Raw genomic sequence first — 23,018 nt, 5'->3', positions numbered from 1 at the left:
ACCCACTGGCATCTGCCCCCTCTCTCTTGCTCTTACACCCGTTCTTCCGCTACCTGGCACCCCCGTTCCTCAGATTAAATATATTCTTACACATAAATCATGAGCAAAGATAAGAATTTACATACAGTTTATGCAGCCAGCGCTTTGTTCACTTTTACTTTATAGTCAGTAACATTTGACCTATTTCATGGTTCCTTGCGTTTTTTCGGAATACCGAACTCGCTTATTAATCAAGTCATACATAAGTACAACAAGAGGTGCATAACGAAAAATACTAGTGTGCAGAATGTTGCATTAAAGCCAATAATGTTACATCTACAGAGAAAGAGCAGATTGTTTAAAAAGTGCATGGGGTGCAATAAGGTAGAATGGGAAATTAGGATTGCACCTTTACCTTATGGGAAGACTGTTCAGTGGTCTGAGGGGAAGAAGGTGTTCCTGAACCTGGCAGTACGTGTTTTCAAGCGCTTTTATCTTCCTCCCGACAGAGACTAGGGAATGACTAGTGTAAATCACCCTTGATTATGTGCTCTGCTTTCCTGAGGCAATGAGAATTACAGACAGAATCAGTGGAGGTGTGGCAGGTCTGCATGATAGACTGGGCTGTGTTTAGAACTCTGCAATGTCTTGCTTTTTTGAGCATAACAGTTGCCATACCAAGCTGTGATGCATCCCGATAGGATTCTTTCTATGGTGCATTTATAAAAATTGGTAAGACTTGTTAGAGACAAGCCAAATTTTATTAGTCTTCTGAAAAAGTAGATAATTGATATGCTTTCTTGATGGTAGTGTAAGTGTGGATGGTGATATCTATGCTCAGGAAGATGGAGCAGTGAAGCACTTAATATTCTGAACCTCAGCACCATTGATACAAACCAGGGCTTGTACTCCATTCTGCTTCCTGAAATGTATGACCAGCTTCTTCATTTTGTTGACATTGAGGGAAAGGTTGTTGTCCTGACACCATAGCACAAAGCTCTTTATTTCCTTCCTGTACTTCATCTCATCATTGTTTGGAATCTGACCCACATCTGTGATGTCACCAGCAAACTTGTCGATGATGTGAAGTAGACGTTTGCCACTGGTTGTGAGTGTGGGTGCCCAATTTCTGCTCATCTTGAAGTGGACGTGCTCATAATGCCAGCAACTTGGTACCTATACTAGTTATTTGCTGCTATCTTCTCCTCATTTAAGCAGCTGGATTTTCTTACATTTAGATTAATTCTGAATTCATTTCTGCTCTTACTGCAAGTCCTTGCAAAAAGAAAATCAACTTGCATGATGACTGACCTTTGTATGCACAGAATTTTCAATCAATATATTCTCAAGGTGAGGGGTAGAAATGAAATAATTTTGTCAATTGTAACACAGAATCTGAATAGCAATACATTACAATAATACAATACAATACAATACAAATTTATTCGTCACATGCACCAACTAAGGTACAGTGAAATGAATTTGCCATGCAGCGATACAATTGAAAAAAATAACACACAATACGCTATAGAATTTAACATAAACATCCACCACAGCATTCTTCACTGTGGTGGAAGACAACAAAGTTCAGTCAATCTTCCTCCTTTGTTCATCTGTGGTCGGGGCCATGAACCCTCCGTAGTCACCACTATGGACGGCCGGATGTACAGGCCCTCTCGTCGGGATGATCAAAACTCCGACGGCGGGATGGTCGAACAAACTCTGCGGCTTGGAGTGCCTGAATCGGCCACTTTCTTACCAGAGACCGCGGCTTCAGAATGTTATAGACCGCAGGCCGGCAGTCGAAGCTCTTCTCCAGCGATCCTCGGCAAGGGATCCCAGGCTCTGGATGGTAAGTCCACGCCACGCCCATGGCTAGTAGCTCCGCAGACCACGGCCCCATGATGCCAAAGTCACCAGGCCAGCGATCAGAGCACTCCTTTATCTGGCGACCCCCGGCAAGTGTTCGTCCCACTCCGCGATGGAAAAGTCCACTCTGTGCCCGCTGCTGAATCCAAGCTATTAGGTCGCGAGAGGGGAGGCAGAGAAGTGACATGGAAAAAGTCTCTCCATCGAGGAAGTGACTGAAAAACGGTTTCCCCCTTTTCTCCCCCACCACCCCCAACATAAGACATACCGAGAGAGACTAAAACAAACATTTAGACATACTAAAAAAAACAAAAAATGTCGAAATAACGAGCACGCTGCTGGCAGGGCAGCCGACTCGCGGTGCCCCCAACCGACCATAGACAGATGTAGTGAGAGGGTACAAAATGATATTTGGGTCGAGTGATTGTAGAGGCTCTTCTTGTAGTTTATCTGGTTTTGCCACTGGCATCGTAGTGATCTGAGGTTCAAGAATTCAGCACAATTGTGTATTGTATGTTGTATTAGGCATTTCTGAAAGTGTCTCAGGTTTTGTTGATCTATGAGTTCCAATTGTTACGCAGTGTATGTGTTGTGCATAGCTTTAACCCTTTTATTCTTTGTTAATGTTTCTTTGCTGTGACATCCACTGATTGTTTTTTATTAATCCTCAGAACTTCACCTGATTTTCCGTTCTAGTCACATAAAAGGCCTGTTCCTACATACCTATTGTGAGAATGGGAGGGTGTGTTAATATATTAGTGGACTAGTGGAAGCAGCTGATTGGGAGTAACCCCAGATACCGCCGGCCCTGCTAATTTCTTCCAGCACTTTGTATTTTGTTCCGGGGTTCAGCATCTGCAGTTCCTTTTTGCACTCCCTGCACTCCCCCCTTAATTAAGGTAAGGGGGGAGTATGAGTGCCAGGGCAGTTTATTGTTCTGGATGTCAGGTGTGGGAAGTCATGGAGTCTGATAGCCTTCCAGACGTCCACATCTGCGCCAGGTGCGTTAAGATGGGGCTCCTAAGGGACCATATTAGGAACCTGGAGCAGCAGCTCGATGACCTCTGTCTGGTCAGGGAGAGTGAGGAGGTCATAGAGAGGAGTTATAGAGAGGTGGTCACTCCAAGACCACGGGAGGCAGACAAGTGGGTCATGGTTAGGAGGGGCAAGGGGCAGAGGCAGGGACTAGAGAGTACCCCGGTGGCTGTACACCTTGGCAACAAGTACTCCTGTTTGAGTACTGTTGGGGGGGACAGCCTACCTGGGGGTAGCGACAGCGGCCGGGCCTCCGGCACAGAGACCGGCCCTGTTGCTCTGAAGGGTAGGGAAAAGAAGAGGAGGGCAATAGTAATAGGGGACTCTATAGTTAGGGGGTCAGATAGGTGATTCTGTGGACGCAGCCAAGAGACCCGATAGTAGTTTGCCTCCCTGGTGCCAGGGTCTCGGATGTGTCTGAACGTGTCCAAGATAACCTGAAATGGGAGGGAGAGGAGCCAGAGGTCATGGTACATATAGGTACCAATGATATAGGTAGGAAAAGAGAAGAGGTCCTGAAAGGAGAATTTAGGGAGTTAGGAAGAGAGTTAAGGAGAAGGACCGCAAAAGTCACAATCTCAGGATTACTGCCTGTGCCACGTTACAGTGAGAGTAGGAATGGAGTGAGGTGAAGGATAAATGCGTGGCTGAGGGACTGGTGCACAGGGCAGGGATTCAAGTTTCTGGATCATTGGGACCTCTTTTGGAGAAGGTGTGACCTGTACAAAACGGACGGGTTGCACTTGAACCCGAGGGGGACCAATATCCTGGCGGGGAGATTTGCAAAGACTACTGGGGAGAGTTTAAACTAGAACGGTTGGGGGGAGGGACTCAAATAGAGAAAGCTGGTAGACAGTGTGTGAGGCAGGAGGCAGAGAAGGGAAGCACTCAGACCCAAAATGTAGGGGATAAAGAAGAAAAAGATAATAAACAGATAATAAGAGGTGGTGGGTTTCTTAGATGTGTATATATTTTAATACTGGGAGCATTGTAAGAAAGGTGGATGAGCTTAGAGCCTGGATTGACACCTGGAAGTATGATGTTGTGGCGATTAGTGAAACATGGTTGCAGGATTACTGTGATTGGAAACTAAATATTCCAGGATTTTGTTGCTTCAGGTGTGATAGAATTGGAGGGGCAAGAGGTGGAGGTGTTGCATTGCTTGTCAGGGAAGTTATTACAGCAGTGCTTTAGCAGGATAGATTAGAGGGCTCGTCTTGGGAGGCCATTTGGGTGGAACTGAGAAATGGGAAAGCTGTAGCAACACTTATAGACCGGCTAATGGGGAGCGAGAATTGGAAGAGCAAATATGTAAGGAGATAGCAGATGTTAGTAATAAGCACAAGGTGGGAGATTTCAATTTTCCACACATAGACTGGGAAACACATTCTGTAAAAGGGCTGGATGGTTTGGAGTTTGTAAAATGTGTGCAAGATAGTTTTTTGCAGCAATCCATAGATGTACCTACTAGAGAAGGGGCAGTGCTGGACCTCCTGTTAGGAAATGAGACAGGTCAGTTGACGGAGGTATGTGTTGGGGACCACTTTGGGTGCAGTGGTCACAATGCCATTAGTTTCAATATAATTATGGAGAAGGTCAGAACTGGACCAAGGGTTGAGATTTTTGATTGGAGAAAGGCTACCTTTGAGGAGATGCGAAAGGATTTAAAAGGAGTGAATTGGGACATTTTGTTTTATGGGAAGAATGTAGTAGAGAAATGGAGGACATTTATAGGTGAAATTTTAAGAGTACAGAATCTTTATGTCCCTGTTCGGCTGAAAGGAAAGAGTAATAATTGACGTGGATCAGCTTTTTCCATTGAGAGTAGGGAAGATTCAAACGAGAGGACATGATTTGAGAATTAAGGGGCAAATGTTTAGGGGCAACATGAGGGGGAACTTCTTTACTGAGAGTGGTAGCTGTGTGGAATGAGCTTCCAGTGGAAGTGGTGAAGGCAGGTTCGTTTTTATCATTTAAAAATAAATTGGATAGGTATATGGACAGGAAAGGAATGGAGGGTTATGGTCTGAGTGCAGGTAGATGGGACTAGGTGAGAGTAAGGTGTTCGGCACAGTCTAGAAGGGCCGAGATGGCCTGTTTCCGTGCTGTAATTGTTATATGGTATTCAATCAATGCCTATCCACAGCAAAGTTGGAGCTCTGTAGTGACTTGGAGAAATTAAGCAAATGCATGCTTTAGAGTTTGCTGAATGCTTAAAAGTAAAATTTAAAGCAAAACTAGAACAAAAATCTAAATCTCCTTCCCAGACAGTTTACTTCCATGACATTTCTGTTTCCCTTTATTTGGCAGACTACTGCTTGGAGTTTACACTGCTGTTTCATTTACCATTAATTTACTGTGTGTTGTGATGGTTATGTCTAGCCTATTCTTTTTGAAAGAGAGCAAGAAAACTAAGTGAATGTTAAGTAGAAACATTAGAGACATGCATATGAGCTGTCCTTTTTGCCCTGAATATGAAAGGCTGCTTTGCAATTACATAGCATTCGGTGGTTTGCGTATTTGTGTGCATACTCTTTGCTTTCAGTGGACATTTATCATTGTCTTCAATAACATTCTTACCTTTCCAAATAATTCCCTTCTCATCTGTTTCCCTGAGCAACAAGCTATAGAGGTTATATTTATCAAAATCACCTGTCATGATTTCTCTTGACCAGCACTACTTGGGGGATTTCATTATAAACATTCCTTATTGCCATCTTCTCCAGTGAAAGTTCCAGGTTTGTTTTGATGAGAACATTTCTGGGAGCCATTCAGTTCTAACAGTATTTTTAATGTTTTGGGGATTTGGTCATCCAATCCAATCCAACTTTATTTGTTAAGCACTTTAAAAAACAACCAAAGTTGACCAAAGTGCTGTACAGAAAAAAAAAAAAAAATAAGCAAGACATCATAAAACAGGCAGAATAACAGAACATACAGCTAACATGAGGCGCATAAATTACATACAAAATTCAACAATAAATTAAAAGACATAAAACATGAGTATGAACCACGCAGTAAAATTAAGCAAATAAAGTAAATAAATAAGTCGACACCTTACTGGTCTACAAAGGCCACGGAGAATAGATGTGTCTTCAGGAGTGATTTAAAAACAGCCAGAGAAGGGGCCTGTTTAACGTGTAGAGGCAATTCATTCCATAATCTCGGTGCTGACACAGCAAAGGCACGGTCCCCTCTGAGCTTCCGCTTAGTTTTAGGCCCACTCAGGAGCAGCTGATCATCTGACCTGAGAGAGCGGGCGGGTGTATAAGGGTGAAGAAGCTCAGATAGGTAGGACGGGGCAAGACCATTTAGGGATTTAAAAGCAAATAAAATAATTTTAAAATGAATCCTATACTGAACAGGCAGCCAGTGGAGTGAGGCTAAAATGTGTGAAACGTGATCATGTTTTCGTGTGCCAGTTAAGAGACGAACAGCTGCATTCTGTACCATCTGGAGACGGGCGATGGAGGACCGACTAACCCCCACATACAGTGCATTGCAGTAATCCAGCCGAGTGGTAACAAAGGCGTGGATTACCGTCTCAAAGTGCTGCCTTGACAGAATTGGCTTTATTTTGGCCAGCTGCCTCAGATGGAAAAAACTAGATTTAACAACAGCCTTTACCTGACAGTCAAATTTAAGCTCAGGGTCCACTTTAATCCCTAGGTTCGTGATGTTAGGTTTGATATATGCAGACAAAGAGCCTAGATCAACAGGGGGGTCCCCCAGAGGTGCCACCAAAAATCATTACCTCCGTCTTGTCATCATTAAATTTTAAAAAGTTCAGTGACATCCAGGCCTTTATGTCATTAAGACACTCAAGCAAGAGTCCGACAGAGTGTACATCCTCCTTTTTAAGAGGCACATAAATCTGACTGTCATCAGCATAAAAGTGGAATCTTAAATTGTTCTTGAAAAGGTGACAGGTGCTTTGTGAACCTCTGTGGTACTTCCACTGAATGTACTCTAATTGTACAGTTGAGAGAGTTCTAAGGATTAAATGCAATGTCGATGAAGGAACAACATATATTTCCAAGTCAAGATGCTGTGTGACTTAAGAGTGGTGGTATACCTGCTGCACTAACACTAAAGGTTGCTGTCTCAGTGAAAGAATGTAGCACTTCGTGGAGATGGTACATACAGCAATCGATGTGTACTGATAGTGGAGAGAATTAATGTTCAGGGTGGTGACTGCAAAACCAATTATACGTGTTACTTTGCCCTGTAAAGTGTAAACTTGCTTGAGGATTTTTGGAGCTCAACTCATCCAAGCAAACTGAGAGTATTCTGCTTTCCTCATGACAAGTAAGAATGTAATTATTCTGTTTGGGACATATGACAATAAAATATTGGAGATGATTCACTCACATGGGATACCCAGCCTCAGATATAGCTGTACTATTCATCTGGCTGGTGCAGTTGTCTATTTCTAAATGAACTCTACCTCCCTTTAAGGGATTATTATTATTTATTTTTTTAATCAACTCAACTGTATTTGGTGAAGAGTGTGTTGATCTTTTACTTGCTGAATACATGTGCTTTGTTTAATGCTGAGCGAATTGGACAGCCTGGGTAGTATTGGAGGGAGGTTTAATTGTAACATTCAAAAGGAAGCATAAGTATCTGAAGTAGAATAATAAGTATCTGAAGTAGAATAATTTTCAGGTCATCGGGGAGGGGTATAGAAATGAGACCTACTGATTGCTTTTGCAAAGAGCTGGTATGGACTCAACCAAAGAATGGCATATCTTCAGACTGTAACTTCTCTGTGATATTGTGAGTTTATGACGTATCGGTAGAACTGCCCCTGAGGTTGCGTGCCATTGAATATTCATATAACCATATAACCATATAACAATTACAGCACGGAAACAGGCCATCTCGGCCCTTCCAGTCCGTGCCGAACACGTATTGTCCCCTAGTCCCATCTAGCAACACTCAGACCATAACCCTCCATTCCTTTCCCGTCCATATAACTATCCAATTTATTTTTAAATGATAAAATCGAACCTGCCTCCATCACCTTCACTGGATGCTCATTCCACACAGCTACCACTCTCTGAGTAAAGAAGTTCCCCCTCATGTTACCCCTAAACTTCAGTCCCTTAATTCTCAAGTCATGTCCTCTTGTTTGAATCTTCGCTACTCTCAGTGGGAAAAGCTTATCCATGTCAACTCTGTCTATCCCTCTCATCATTTTAAAGACCTCTATCAAGTCCCCCCTTAACCTTCTGCGCTCCAAAGAATAAAGACCTAACTTGTTCAACCTTTCTCTGTAGCTTAGTTGCTGAAACCCAGGCAACATTCTAGTAAATCTCCTCTGTACTCTCTCTATTTTGTTGACATCCTTCCTATAATTAGACGACCAAAATTGTACACCATACTCCAGAATTGGCCTCACCAATGCCTTGTACAATTTTAAATGACATCCCAACTTCTATACTCAATGCTCTGATTTATAAAGGCCAGCACACCAAAAGCTTTCTTTACCACCCTATCTACATGAGATTCCACCTTCAGGGAACTGTGCACAGCTATTCCTAGATCCCTCTGTTCAACTGCATTCCTCAATTCACTACCATTTACCATGTATTTCCTGTTTTGATTTGTCCTGCCAAGATGTAGCACCTCACACTTATCAGCATTAAACTAAAATGCAGCAGATAGTTGTCAGAAAACATGCAGAGTTATCAAAAACCTGAATGCAAGTTTATTTTTGGGCTCATAGAAATAGCACTATTCCTTTTAAATTAAAGGACTATTTTTAGAAAATGAACAGATGACGCCAGGGATAAGAACAGCTGTTCTGCCAGAAACTCTAGATTATGACTTAAACACAGCTTGAATAGCCTGAACGGTCAAATAACCAAACCAATCATAACTCCTAATGTTCTCCTTTCAAGCTGTTTTTAATATTATATAACAATTTATTTTTCTTGTATCACTTTCTGGGTTCTGCACCATTCCCAACCAGAAGGCAGCCCTAACTGCAGACTTCTCTTGAACCTGACTGAGTTGACTGAAACAAGATTTAGAAGAACAGCTCGCAATGAATCGTGAATAGTTTTTGTTTTTATGGGGAAAATCAAGCGTTTGTGGCACAAATATTGATCATGTGTGGAGATTACTAGTGTGGACATAAAAATATTAGGATCTTACTGATTGAGGAGGAGTAGTGCACCATATTTATTGAACACTGGACTAAGTGGGACCCGTTGGGGTCCCAGCTTCACACGGGAGGGCTGGTCCCCCAACGCAATATTCCACCTCTCCACCAATTCCAATATTGCTGGTTGGGGGCTTTCTGGAGCGCTAGCATGGTGTTGAAGGCCGAAGGGACTGGATTCCAGAGGGCTAGTATGGACATTGTGGGCCGATTCTTGGGCTGGCAGCTCAGTCACTCACACACACACACTCACTCACACACACACACACACACACACACACACACACACACACACACACACAGACACACACACACACACACACACACACACACATACTCACACACACACTCACAAACACATACACACACACATACACACACACTCACTGACTCACACACCATATATATTGCAGTAAACTTTCTTGAATACTCACACGGCTGAGCGCGACCTCTCCACTTTGGGGCTTCCGCAGTCAGCGGCACTTCCGTTATCAGCGTGACCTCTGCACTTACTGGAAATTACGCAATCAGCGTGAGCTCTGCACTTACCGGAAATTATGCAATCAGCGCGACTTGTCCACTAAGTGAGACAAAATGAGCGGGACATTTGGACTAAACAAAGTAGGACCTAATAAAGAATTTATTCCTTCCAAACACAGTAGTACCTAATAAAAAATGTATTCCTTCCAAACGCAGTCAGACCTAATAAAGCATTTATTCCTTCCAAACACAGTCGGACCTAATAAAGCATTGCAGTTTCAAGCACAGGCAGGGCAGCAGGCCAAACAACTCATGGCATTGTCATTAAGGGCTAACAAGCCATTTATGTTATGCTCCAAGATGGCGGCGCTGGCTTAACAGCTGCGGCCCACCTGCAGTCCGTCTGTCTGAAGAAAGCACAGAGAATTGCCAAGGACAAACTGCAACCCCCTCCACACACACCTTGGATCTCTTGCCATCAGGCAAGAGATATCGAAGCATCAAAGCCCGGACTACAAGACTGCTAAACAGCTTCCTACCACAGGCTGTGAGGCTGCTAAACAGTCACTCTGTACTCACAGTCACTGGGAAACGTCTTTTCATTTTGCACTTTACTTATTTTCTTTCTTTGATTGTTCCTTGTCATGTTTTAGTTAATTTTGTTTTATTAAGTTGTGTATGTGTGTGGGTGGGGTGGGAGAAACATGTTTTGGTCTCTTCCTTCGGGGGATGCGGCTATTTTTTCTGTCGTATTCCCCGTCCCCGTCTCCGTCTGCGCCGAGGCCTAATGGTGGAGCTGGTGGCCTCGGCGCTGTGGCAGCAGCAGCGGCAGCGGAGACCCGACTCGGCCCCGAAGCTGTGGCGGAGGCAGCGGAGACCCGACTCGGCCCCGGAACCGTGGCGGCGGCAGCAGAGACCTGACTCGGCCTCGGAGCTGTGGCGGCGCAAGCGACCACCCACGGAGTTTGAACCGTCGCCTCAGCACAGAGGGAGAACAAAGAGGGAAGAGACAGAGACCTTAAGATTTTACCTTCCACCACAGTGAGGAGGTGTTTGGTGCACTCACTGTGGTGGATGTTAAATTTGTGTTGATTGTGTATTTTTGTCATTTTTTAATTATGTGTATGACTGCAGGGAAACAAAATTTCGTTCAGACCGGAAGGTCTGAATGACAATAAACAAATCTAATCTAATCTAATTTATTGCAAGTACATAGCAGACTCACAGTTCAGTTGATTCACAGCTTAGAATGAGAATTGTGGCCTCTCCCTCGCAACATTGCAGAGTGACTGAGTCACGTCCAGGCAGCCGGGGTTTTATAGTCCTGCCTCCCCCCCCGGAAGGATCGTACCTTCATCACAGTGATTGGCAGACCAGAGGATCTCAAATTTTTTTTTTAAACACTCATAACTTTTTTAATTTTCATCGATGGGAAGAATCCTCGGGGCCTGCTCAGCAGAGGAGGACTGTGAGTAAGATGGCCAAAAATCATAGCGATATATGGTAGCGTGTATTCTAAAATCAATATACAGCGCAGATAGGAAGTGGTCAAGATGAGACTTAATTATATAGATGTGTGTCAAATGGACTGCTAGCAGAATAAAATGGCATTAAATTAGTAGTTATGAATGTATAAACATATGCCATAAATCAATCTAAAGAATGGCACATGAGAACTTCAGGGCCAAATATCCGAACCTCAGGAAATGTTGGAATTAACAGCAATTCTATACCTCTTCTTAGGACATGTCCTAAGGGTTGTGAATGGTAGTTTAAATCCTTTGTATATGAGGGTAGAGTTTTCTAAATCATGGGTTCCATTTTGTTGTATATTTGGGGTGCAAGTGCAAGCCCAGGTGACAGCATAAAGCTACTCTCATAATTTCAGTGTTATGCTTGTGCACATTATATATGGATCTTATTACACATTTTCTTTGTTTGGATGTAGCTTTGGCATCCAAGCCAAGTTGGTCCAAAACCTCCCTGTCTGTCTGTTTTTGCCATAATGAGGTCCCTAGCAAATGTCTAAGCAGTTTTGAGGCATAATTTTCACGAATTGCTGATAAGAATGTTTAATTGTTCTATGTACCACAACATGGAACAACAAAATGTGTAAGAAAGAACTGCAGATGCAGCTTTAAACCGAAGATAGACACAAAAAGCTGGAGTAATTTAGCGGGACAGGCAGGATCTCTGGAGAGAAGAAATGGGTGACGTTTCGGGTCGAGACCCTTCTTCAGACTGGTTAGGGATGTGGGAAATGAGAGATATAGACGGTGATGTGGAGAGTTAAGGAATAATAAATGAAAGATATGCAAAAAAGATATGATGATAAAGGAAACAGGTCATTGTAAGTTGTTTGTAGGGTGAAAATGAGAATTCTTTCTTGTTGCAGCTTTACAGACACATTGAACAAGCACATCACAAAGAACAAATATATAATACATTTTCACTGTACTTATTTTGGAAATTCTGAATAAATCTGCTTGTGGGAAACATCTACAGATGTCATCAAAGGGATTGTAATTTAAATTTTGATTAAAGTCAGTACTAGGATGGTCAGATAATCCGAACAGTGAAATACGTGTATAATAAAATTAAATCTTGATTTGAGTGAGTGAATGATATATAATTTATCTGCTTTTCTTTCAGGCCAATGATAGCTCCTTTCATGTGCTGGCTAATTAACATTCTAAAGTGGGTGTGTAATTTTTTTTGACAGGAGGCAGAATGTGTGAGATAACTATGGATCATTGAGGTCTTTGAATATGTGCATGCGCTTAGAATCTACATTCAATGTATGAATTCCTACTGCTGTCTCAGTCTTGCCTGAATTTACACTTCTTGGATAAATTCAATATTTTAATCAATAATTAATATTTTAATCATCTTTACATGCAATTAATGTTACATTCCCATGGAATGTAACCTTTCTGATCCTGCCTGGTCCAGCCTAGAGCAGCCTTGTACCCAAAGTACAAAAATGCCATCTAAAGCCAATATTACCTGGCATGAAGCTGGTTTTGGTTACCTTCCAGAACTCTCTGCTGTGAGAGGTAGCAACCTTCCAACAACCATTGTGGTTGGTATTGTGATTTTTGGATCTGCGCTCAGATAAATTCTAAAGGCAACCTGAATATAAAGGCACTTTCTGGTAACCCCACTTTTTAAGGAAGGGAGGGAGAGGAGAAAATGGGGAATTACAGACCAGTTAGTCTAACATCGGTAGTGGGGAAACTGCTAGAGTCAGTTATTAAAAATGGGATAGCAGCACATTTGGAAAGTGGTGAAATCATTGGACAAAGTCAGCATGGATTTATGAAAGGTAAATCATGTCTGACGAATCTTATAGAATTTTTCGAGGATGTAACCAGTAGCGTGGAAAATCCCCCTTTTCAAATGTTCATCCCTTCCTTCCTTCTCTTGTCAGTCCACCAAAAAGCTGCAACCAGGTGTTTCGCCCTGATGATGACAAGGTTGCCCACAGGCCTCGGATACTGACATTTCAAAGTATTGCAGAGCCCTTTAGTAGTTTTAAGTGGTGAAAGCATTATTTAAATGTGTGAATTATCTTCTCTATTACATTTGGTGTGGCAGTATGATTTTATTCAAATGCATGGTAACTACTGTATGTGTGTGAATGTGAAGCAGAATCACGAGCATGCCTTCATCAGCTGTCTTAATTCAGTGGCAACTCTTTTATTTGGTACAGTGATTCAAATGTTGCTGTCATATTGCAATGCCACGAATAAACCTATGATTGTTGCAGCTAAGATAGTGTGCATTGATTTGCTTGATGTTGAATATATAGAATTAGTAAACAACAGTTCTGTTATGGAATCGTGCAAAGTAAACTTAAGTTTATTGTCATATCCACAAGCACAGTGAGGTACAGCTACAAAGAAAATCTTGCTTGTTGATAATGCCTTTAAAGCAATATGTGCAACTATTACCAAATTGCACTGTGGGAAGCCTGTAACCATGGCAAAGCTCAAATTTCTCCAAGTCTCATGGTCTCTGCCTAGGGATTAAGAAGTTGGATTTCTGAGGAGAGAGAACATGTGTGATTTCCCTTAGGCTTTTGAAAGTTGTTCCAAATATTTCCAGCTCCAATTTGGAAGAAAGTTATTACCACAATTACCCTAACAACTGCTAGTCATTTGGGAAGATTGCATTTATTGTTGCGGCAAGTGGGCAGACTGGGTAAAGACATCTTTATGGAAATGTTAGTAACATTGTGTGTTACTCATTGCTGAGGTTCAGAGAGCAAATTATTTGTGTAGAAGCCTGAAGTTAAGATGAAGCTCAGCAGTACTTGGCACAGGAATGGATCATAACAATATATTTAATCATTGGAGGCACAGGAGTTGCTGCACAGCTCCAGCAACCTGGGTTCAATCCTGACCTCTAGAAACATAGAAAAATAGAAAAATAAGTGCAGGAGTAGGCCATTCTGCTCTTTGAGTCAGCACTGACATTCAATATGATAATGGCTGCTCAGTACCCCGTTCCTGCTTTTCCCCCATATCCCTTGATTCCTTTAGCCCTTAGGGCTAAATCTCTCTTGAAAATAAACAGTGAATTGGCCTCCACTGTCAACTGTGGCAGAGAATTCGACAGATTCACAACTCTCTGGGTGAAAACGTTTTTCCTCATCTCAGTCCTAAATGGCCTACCCCTTATTCTTAAACTGTGACCCCTTGTTCTGGACTCCCACAACATTGAGAATATTTTTTCTGCATCTACCCTGTCCAATCATTTAAGAATGTTATATGTTTCTATGAGATCACCTCTCATCCTTCTAAATTCCAGAGAATATAAACCCAGTCGATCCATTCTTTCATCATACGTCAGTCCCGCCATCCCGGGAATTAACCTGGTGAACCCACACTGCACTCCCTCAATAGCAAGAATGTCCTTCCTCAAATTAGGAGACCAAAATTGCACACAATACTTTAGGTTTGGTCGCACCAGGGCCCTGTACCACTGCAGTAAGATCTGCTTGTTCCTAAACTCAAATCCTCTCACAATGAAGGCCAACATGCCATTAGCTTTCTTCACTGCCTGCTGTACCTGCATGCTTACTTTCAGTGACTGATGTACAAGCACACCCAGGTCTCGTTGCACCTCTCTTTTTCCTAATCTGACACCATTCAGATAATAATCTGCCTTCCTGTTCTTGCCAGCAAAGTGGATAACCTCACATTTATCTACATTATACAGCATCTGCCATGCATCTTCCCATTCACCCAACCTAGCCAAGTCACCCTGCAGCCTCAAAGCATCCTCTTCGCGGCTCACACTGCCACCCAGTTTTGTTAAATTCACGAACTTGGAGATGTTACATTTAATTCCCTCATCTAAATCGTTAATATATATTGTAAATAACTGGGGTCCCAGCACCGAGCCTTGCAGCACCCCACTAATCACTGCCTGTCATTCTGAAAAGGACTCGTTAATTCCTATTCTTTGCTTCTTGTCTGCCAACCAGTTCTCAATCCATGTCAATACCCACCCCCAATACCCCCATAGTACTGAATATGTGGAGCTTGCATGTTGTTACTGTGACCATGTGGATTTTGTCCAGTTGCACCAATCCCAAAGGCGTGCAGATTGATAACTCAATTGACCACTGTAAATTGTCTCTAGTGTATGTGAATGGTAAAATTTTAGGTACTTTATAGGAATGTGTAGAGAATGATGTGGGATTTGTGTAAATTTCTGAATCGATGACATTGGCTTGCTGGTCTCTATGAACACTGATGATGGGTGGTGTGTGCACTGAGGATTGCTGTGAGGGAGAATAAGTGGCAAGGGAGGCTGCTTGCTACTGAATACATGTTCAGACATGTTTCTTTAATGTAGGATATTAGCTGGAGCATTGAGTCCGAAAGTTGCAGCACTGGCATCAGATCACTGTTGCATCATGGTCATGTGCTATTAATAGAATGATCTTACTGCCCTGCATGGATCTGTTGAGAATGCAGAAAAAAACATACTAACTTTGCCATTTAGCACAACTAGCACCACAAATATGCTCACAATGTAGATCCCATGTTGATATCTCACACTTCTGAAACAGAGATCAGTTTCATTCCCATGAGCTCATAATCTAAGAACGTATTTCAGGCCTTTGATTCATCACTATTTTACTTTAATTAGCTGTGGTGCCTGCAGCTAATTTGTTAGCAAGCCTCATTAATGGCTTTAGACTGAAGTAGAGAAAATAACAACAACGGGAAGTACATAATTAGAAAATACCCTGCAAACTGACTGTTCAATTAACATTTATCAGTCATTCATTTCATCAAATTCTAGCCAGGTGTTTAAAATGAGAATCAGCTGTGACTCATCTCTGAATCGGAAGGCTGTGGGTATGAGTTCTGTTCCAGAATCAGAATCAGAATGTTGATATTCCCAGTACAATGCTGAGGAAGTGCTTGATTTTCAAATGAATTGTTAAACTAAGGCCCCTCAGGTAAATGTAAAAGATCCTAACATTATTTTTAAGATCTAAGGAGATGCTTGAGATACACTTCTTTGTCGGTAATATTTAACCATCATAAAACATTGCTAAAATGAATTATGCAGTTCTCCCATTCCAATTTGTGGGAAATTGTATTCTGGAAATTTGCTGCCATGCTATTCCATTACAACAGTGACTGCTTTTCATGAGAGCTTCATTGACTGTAAAACACTCTGAGATATTGAAAAACCACAAAAGTTGCTCTGTTTAATTTTTTTTTTAATCATTTATTCCATAATTCTGTCCAACCATTGTTTATTTCCCTCCAGGGTTGTACATTTCACACACGGCTATGATTAAACTAAAGGGAGTACAGAAAAGATTTACAGGATATTGCTAGGACTAGATAACTAGTTTTAGAGCTTGGATAGACTGTTTTCCTTGGTAGGAAGGAGGTTTATAAAATTATGAGGGCATAAATAAGATGGATTGGCTCAGTCTTTTTTCCAGGGTAGTGGAGTCTAAAACAAGAGGGTTTAGGTTTAAGGTGAGGGGAATAATTTAAAGGAGACCTGAGGGACATGTTTTCACACAACAGATGATGGAATGAGCTGTCAGAGAAAGGGGTTGCTACTTTGTGATTGGGCAAAGAATTTGAGTTGGTTTTGCAGAAGTCTATGTCTCCTCAAGATCCTGGTGTGTTTGGTTGCAGGACATGCTTAAGATATGTTGATTTTACGTTTTCCAGACACAGACAATCAAATTGATTTCAGAACTCCCCAGCTTGGAGCTGGAGTCTCTACAGACTGCCATGGGGACTTGCAGGTGAATTCTTTCTGTTGGGATCTGATTAATGGGTAGAAAGTATGTTGGCTGTGACAATGTTACCAGTCTCCACTCAACGAGATTCCAAAGGTATGGAAGGGAGAGATGAAGAATGTTGCTCCAACTATTTTATCCAGGTGTTTCATGTTCATGGATGCTATTATTGAATATATTTTGAACAAGAAATAAAATCGTTCTCTTCTAAAGATTCAATGAAGCACTTCAGAGCTAAGCAGAGAAATTACCTGCATGTTCTGGCCAATATTTTTATTTAATCAAACTCATCAAAGCAGTTTTATCTAGCTATTTATTATGTTGCTTTTTGTGGAATTGTCGTGCAGTTTGCTTGCCCTATATTCCCGCATTTCAAAAGCATTTAATTGGCTCTGAAGTGTTTTGGGATCCCTTTATGATATGAAGTGTACTTGACCGAATTTATGATATTTGGAGTGTGTGATAAGAAAGGTAGATTATTTTTTACTCAGCTGTGCATCCATTTTGTGAAGACCTCAGAAAATTATCTAATTCCTCACTATATAATCGTTAATGTGCAGTTACTTAAATTATAAACATATAATTACGTGCATTATGAAGTGATCATAGATCACTTTCAGTTATGCCATGTTTTCATATTGTTGTGATTTATTCTTTTGAGAATCTTCTAACAATAACTTCTAATAGAACGACTGACAGACTTTCAAGTGACAATGATTGATACTCACATTCTGAAAATTTCCAATATATGGATTTCTGTTCTTTGATGCTTTGTGGGTTATTTTTGAGTTTATATCAGTTCATATTTCAGAGTAAAAACATAGTTTTCTCGTTTTCTGTATTTCAGTGGAACAGAAGAAAAACACAATACCTATTGTGCAAAGATCAAGTCTACCCAAACCTGGGCACTCTGGACTTCGTCCCCCTGGTTACTCTCGATTGCCGGCAGCTAAGCTTATGGCTTTTGGATTTGTCAGAAGTTCAAGTCTGTCATCCGTATCAAGCAACCAATCAAATGACAGTGGACAGAGCGATCATTGCAAAGCAATAAATCGTAAGCTACAAATCAACATTGTTTCATTTGATCTTGAAAATGTCACCTATCTTGTCTTAAAATCTTAAAGGGTCTTTAAGGGCGCACTATGGCGCAGCAGTAGAGTTGCTTCCTTCAGTGCCAGAGACCCAGCTTCGATCCTGATTACAGGTGCTGTATGGAGTTTGTATGTTCTCCCTGTGATCGCGTGGATTTTCTCCGGATGGTCTGGTTTCCTCCCACAGTCCAAAGACATGCGGTTTTGTAGGTTAATTGGCTTCTGTAAATTGTCCCTAGTGTGTAGGATAGTCCTAGTGTTTGGGGTGATCACTGGTTGGCACGGACTCTGTGCCGAAAGGCCTGTACCTGCTTAAACTGTGATAAATAATCAGACTTCTGAAATACAGTGTATTCAAACCCCTTCACTTTTTCCACATTTTGAAACGTTACAGCCTTATTTTAAAATGGATTAAATTCTTTTTTTTTTAAATCATCAATCTACACACAATACCCCAGAATGAAATAGCGAAAACAGGTGTTTAGAAATTTTTGCAGGGTAATTAAAAATAAATCACTGAATTATCACATTTACATAAGTATTCAGACCCTTTGCTATGACACTCAAAATTGAGCTTAGGTTCATCCTGTTTCCATTGATTATCCTTGAGATGTTTTTACAATTTGATTAGAGCCCACCAGTGGTAAATTAAATTGGTTAGACATTATTTGGAATGGCACACACCTGTCTACATAAGGTTCCACAGTTGACTGTGCATGTCAGAGCAAAAACCAAGCCTTGAAAATGAAGGAATTGTCCGTAGACCTCCGAGGCAGGATTGTGTTGAGCCACAGACCTGGGGAAGGGTATACAACAATATCTGCAGCATTGCAGGTCCCAAAGAGCACAGTGGCCTCCATAATTCTTAAATGGAAGAATTGTGGAACCACCAACACTCTTCATAGAGCTGCCCCCCCCCGGCCAAACTGAGCAATTGGGGGAGAAGGGCCTTGGTCAGGGAGGTGTCCAAGAACCCAATGGTCACTCTGACAGAGCTCCAGAGTTCCTCTGTGGAGATGGGAGAACCTTCCAGAAGGACAACTATATCTGCAGCACTCCACCAATCAGGCCTTTATGGTAGAGTGCCCAGACGGAAGCCACTCTTCAGTAAAAGGCACATGACAGCCCGCTTGGAGTTTGCCAAAAGGCATGAGAAACAAGATTCTCTGGTCTGTTGAAAGCAAGATTGAACTCTTTGGCCTGAATGCCAAGCATCACGCCTGGTGGAAACCAGGCACCGCTCATCACCTGGCCAATACCATACCTATGGTGAAGCATGGTGGTGGCAGCATCATGCTGTGGGGATGTTTTTCAGCATCAGGAACTGGGAGGATCAAGCGAAAGATGAACGGAGCATAGTACAGAGAGATCCTTGATGAAAACCTGCTCCAGAGCTTTCTGGACCTCAGACTGGGCAGAGGTTCACCTTCCAACAGGACAACGGCCCTAAGCACAACGCAGGAGTGGCTTCGTAACAAGTTTGTGAATGTCCTTGAGTGGCCCAGCCAGAGCCCGGACTTGAACCTGATCGAAGATCTTTGGAGGACCTGAAAATAGCTGTGCATCGACACTCCCCATCCAACCTGACAGAGCTTGAGAGGATCAGCAGAGAAGAATGGGAGAAATTGCCCAAATACAGGTGTGCCAAGCTTGTAGCGTTAGACCCAAAAAGACGAGGCTGTAATCCAATTTAGAATAAGGCTGTAACGTAACAAAATGTGGAAAAATGAATGGGTCTGAATACTTTCTGAATGCACTGTAGGTAAAGTGGAAAACATTGTACAGCGGGTTATTAGTATAAAATTCAAAGTTCAAAGTAACTTTATTGTCAATTCAATTATGCAACAGTAGTTACACAGAGGATCAAAATTACGTTTCCCCATACTCCAAATGTGCAAATAATATTAAAAACACAGACAGACAACATACCAATAAAAATAGACAATAGACATACATTATTTAAAATATTAAAATATTCACAGTATGCCAAAATGTAGCAAAAACTTTGAAGTATTTTAAAAAGGGTGCAACAATGAAAGGTGCGATATAGAAAAAGTGCAAATTTCGTACTGGAGACATTGAGCCAAAGTTATTTTCACAGTTTGTTGCCTTTGTTTGGGTACTGTTCATGGAATTTTCTTAAGTGTGTTGAGTAGTCTGATGGCCTGAGAGAAAAAGCTGTTTTTGAATCTGGTGGTTTTGCTCCGCATGCTGCGGTAGTGCTTACTGGAAGGTAGGAGGGTGAACAGTTTGTGTGCTGGGTGGGTGGTGTCTTTGATGATATTGCTTGCTCTCTTGCGACAGCGAGATGGGTATAGGTCCTGGATTGCTGGTTGGGGTGATCTGGTGATCTTCTCCGCTGTCCTCACCACTCTCTGTAGGGCCTTCTGGTCAGCAGCAGAGCAACTGCCATACCAGACTGAGAGACTGCTGGTAAGAATGCTCTCAATGGCACCCCTGTAAAAAGTTGTGAGGGCAGAAGGGGGGAGGTCAGCTCTCCTCATCCGTCGAAGGAAGTGGAGGCGTTGCTGTGCCTTCTTGACTAGGGAGATGGTGTTGGTGGACCATGTCTGATCATCTGTGATGTGCACTCCCAGGAACTTGGTGCTTTTCACAGACTCCACTCCATTGAATTATTTATAGGTATACACATCCAAAATCTGATTGCTCATAATATTTTGCTTGGAATGATAAATAGATGTTATGTTAGCCTATTAGAGACAAGTGATTTATGCAGAATTCTATAACTCATTGAAGATACTACAAACATGGATGATGCCTGCTGTACTGACAGTGTAGGATCTCGGAGACTTGGCCTGCAATTATATTAAATTCTAACTCCAGTTTCAGGCTATTGTCTATGAAATACATTGCTTAATCAAGCAAACCAAATTATACTGTTGATTAGGCATGTGTGAAGAACTGCAGAGTTCAGCACAAAAGAGCATGCATTCAAATCTGGAAGTGCAGAGATTTTATCCCTAGCAAAAAAAAAAAATAGATTTTAAATTAAATACAACTTTAGGATGTCTAAGGTATATTGCACCTGTTATGAACTTGAATCAAAAAATTAGCTGCATTTTATACATTAGTGATGTCAAAGCTACTATTTGATACAAAAGAGGCATTTATTTGCATTCATAGAAAAATGCATGCATACCTAATGTGGATGTAACTTTTTTCTGCTCAGACTTGATGTTTGAAGAATGTTAATTTAATCTCTAATTTATTACAGAGAAGTGTAAAGTAATAATGTTTGCTTTAATGTGGGAAGTGAGTGCAAGTAGGTTACTTTCAGTTTATGCACAAAGGGTACAAGTTTAAATATTATCCTCCTCCCTCGTGATTTTGGGAAGTTGGCCCGTGAAGGCTGTGAAGCATACCAACATTTTGTGAATCAAGTTTAACGAATAGAGGGGGGAAGGAGAGGACAGGAATGATTTCCATCTGGGCATTTTCAAGGTTGGCTGGCATTCAGCTGAAATATGCAATAGGCTATTTGATTAATTCATTCCATTAATTATCAGATGTGACACCACAATCCTTTTAAAATTAAATGTTGCCTTTACCCCATTATTTATAATATACTTATTTATATCTCGCTTTTAAATATTTTGGTTGATCTTGAATCTAGCTCATATTCTATTATCAGAGGAATTTATCCTTTGGTTTGGTCCTCATTGCAAAAAGGGTTGGACTTTTAAAATGGGAGTTTTTGACTGTAATTGCTCAGGAATTTGGTGAGACATCACCTGAAATACTGTGAACAGTTTTGGTCCCCTTACCTAACAAAATTTGCAGTAGCATTGGAGGTGGTGCAAAGTAGATTCACCAAATTGGTTTACAAAAAAACAGATGGTTTACAAAAAAATACACAAAGTGCTGGAGTAAGAGCGAGACAGGCAGCATCTCTGGAGAACATTAGGTGATGTTTTGGGTTGGGACTTTTCTTCCAGTCTGATTGTAGTGGGGAGAGAAAGCTGGAAGAGAGGTGGTGGACAGTACAAACCTTGGTGTTAGGTGAATACAGGTATATCTACTCACCTGTATCCACTTGTCACTTTCCAGGCTTTGTCCTGCTAACATCTCTCTTTCAGCTTTCTCTCCCCCACTACAATTTGTTTGAAGAATGGTCCCAATCCGAAACATTGCCTGTTAATGTTGTTCAGAGATGCTGCCTGACTAGCTCAGTTTCTCCATCACTTTACGTCTTCATTTCCAGGGGTTAGAGGGTTGGCCTACCAAAGAGATGAAACAAGTTAGGCCTATGTTCCTTGGCATGTAGAAGAATATGGGATGATCTTATTCAAACATATAAGATTCTCTGGGTGACACAAAGAACTGCAGATGCTGTAATCTTAAGTAAATGCTGGAGGAACTTTGGGCAACATCTATGGAGGAAACAGATAACAGATGTTTCGGGTCAGGGCATCAGATGGATTGGAGTGGGGGAGAGACTGAGCTGCTGATATTGTTAATGTTGTGTCTCAAGTTAACCTGAAGCCCCCTACTTCTCTTTTAGCATGTCCTCCCTGCTAAATCACACTGAAGAAGGGTCCCGAACTGAAATGTCTCCTATCCATTCTCTCCAAAGATGCTGCCTGACCTGCTGAATTCCGCTGAGTTGTTTAACAGGGTAGATGGTGGGATGTTTTCACTGGTGGGAGAGTCTCAAGCAAGGTGACATAGCTACAAGATGAAGGTTCGGTCATTAAAACTGGGGTACAGAAAATTTTCTTCTGGCAAAGGATGGTAAATCTTTGGAATACTTTTCCCTGTCGGGTGGTGGAAGCTGGATCATGAGAAGTATTTAAAGTGGAGCTGGATAGATTGAGTAATTGTGGGATTTGAAGGAGTGTCACAGAAGAGTTGAGGCCTGATGGCCAACTCCTGCTCCTATTTTATTGTGCATTTTTACAGTGTATTTCATTTTTGACAAATTAAAAAAATAAGAATTACTCTTGGTTTCCTTACTTACTGGTTATCATTTTTTAACAGAAAATATTGGAAATGTTCAACAGATGAGGCAGCATCAGTGGAGAGGGAAAGACAGCTAAAAATTTAGGTTGTGTGGGAAGAAACTGCAGATGCTGGTTTACACCGAAGATAG

At 41.6% G+C, this 23,018-nt stretch overlaps 1 protein-coding gene across 1 annotated transcript in view; it reads left to right on the top strand.

Annotated features, from left to right (window-relative positions):
- LOC129698047 (uncharacterized) overlaps positions 1-21,291 on the top strand; it is a 186,452-nt gene extending 165,161 nt beyond the window's left edge. Inside the window, exon 5 of the mRNA XM_055636885.1 lies at positions 17,665-21,291. Coding sequence (XP_055492860.1) covers positions 17,665-17,939 — 275 coding nt within the window. The 3' untranslated portion in view covers positions 17,940-21,291. The remainder of the gene's footprint in view (positions 1-17,664) is intronic.
- Positions 21,292-23,018: the final 1,727 nt, after the last annotated feature.

The sequence above is a fragment of the Leucoraja erinacea genome, chromosome 6, assembly GCF_028641065.1.
Source record: "Leucoraja erinacea ecotype New England chromosome 6, Leri_hhj_1, whole genome shotgun sequence".
NCBI lineage: Eukaryota > Metazoa > Chordata > Chondrichthyes > Rajiformes > Rajidae > Leucoraja > Leucoraja erinaceus.
Note: the sequence above shows the minus strand (reverse complement) of the source record. Positions and strands in the feature narration are given on the sequence as shown.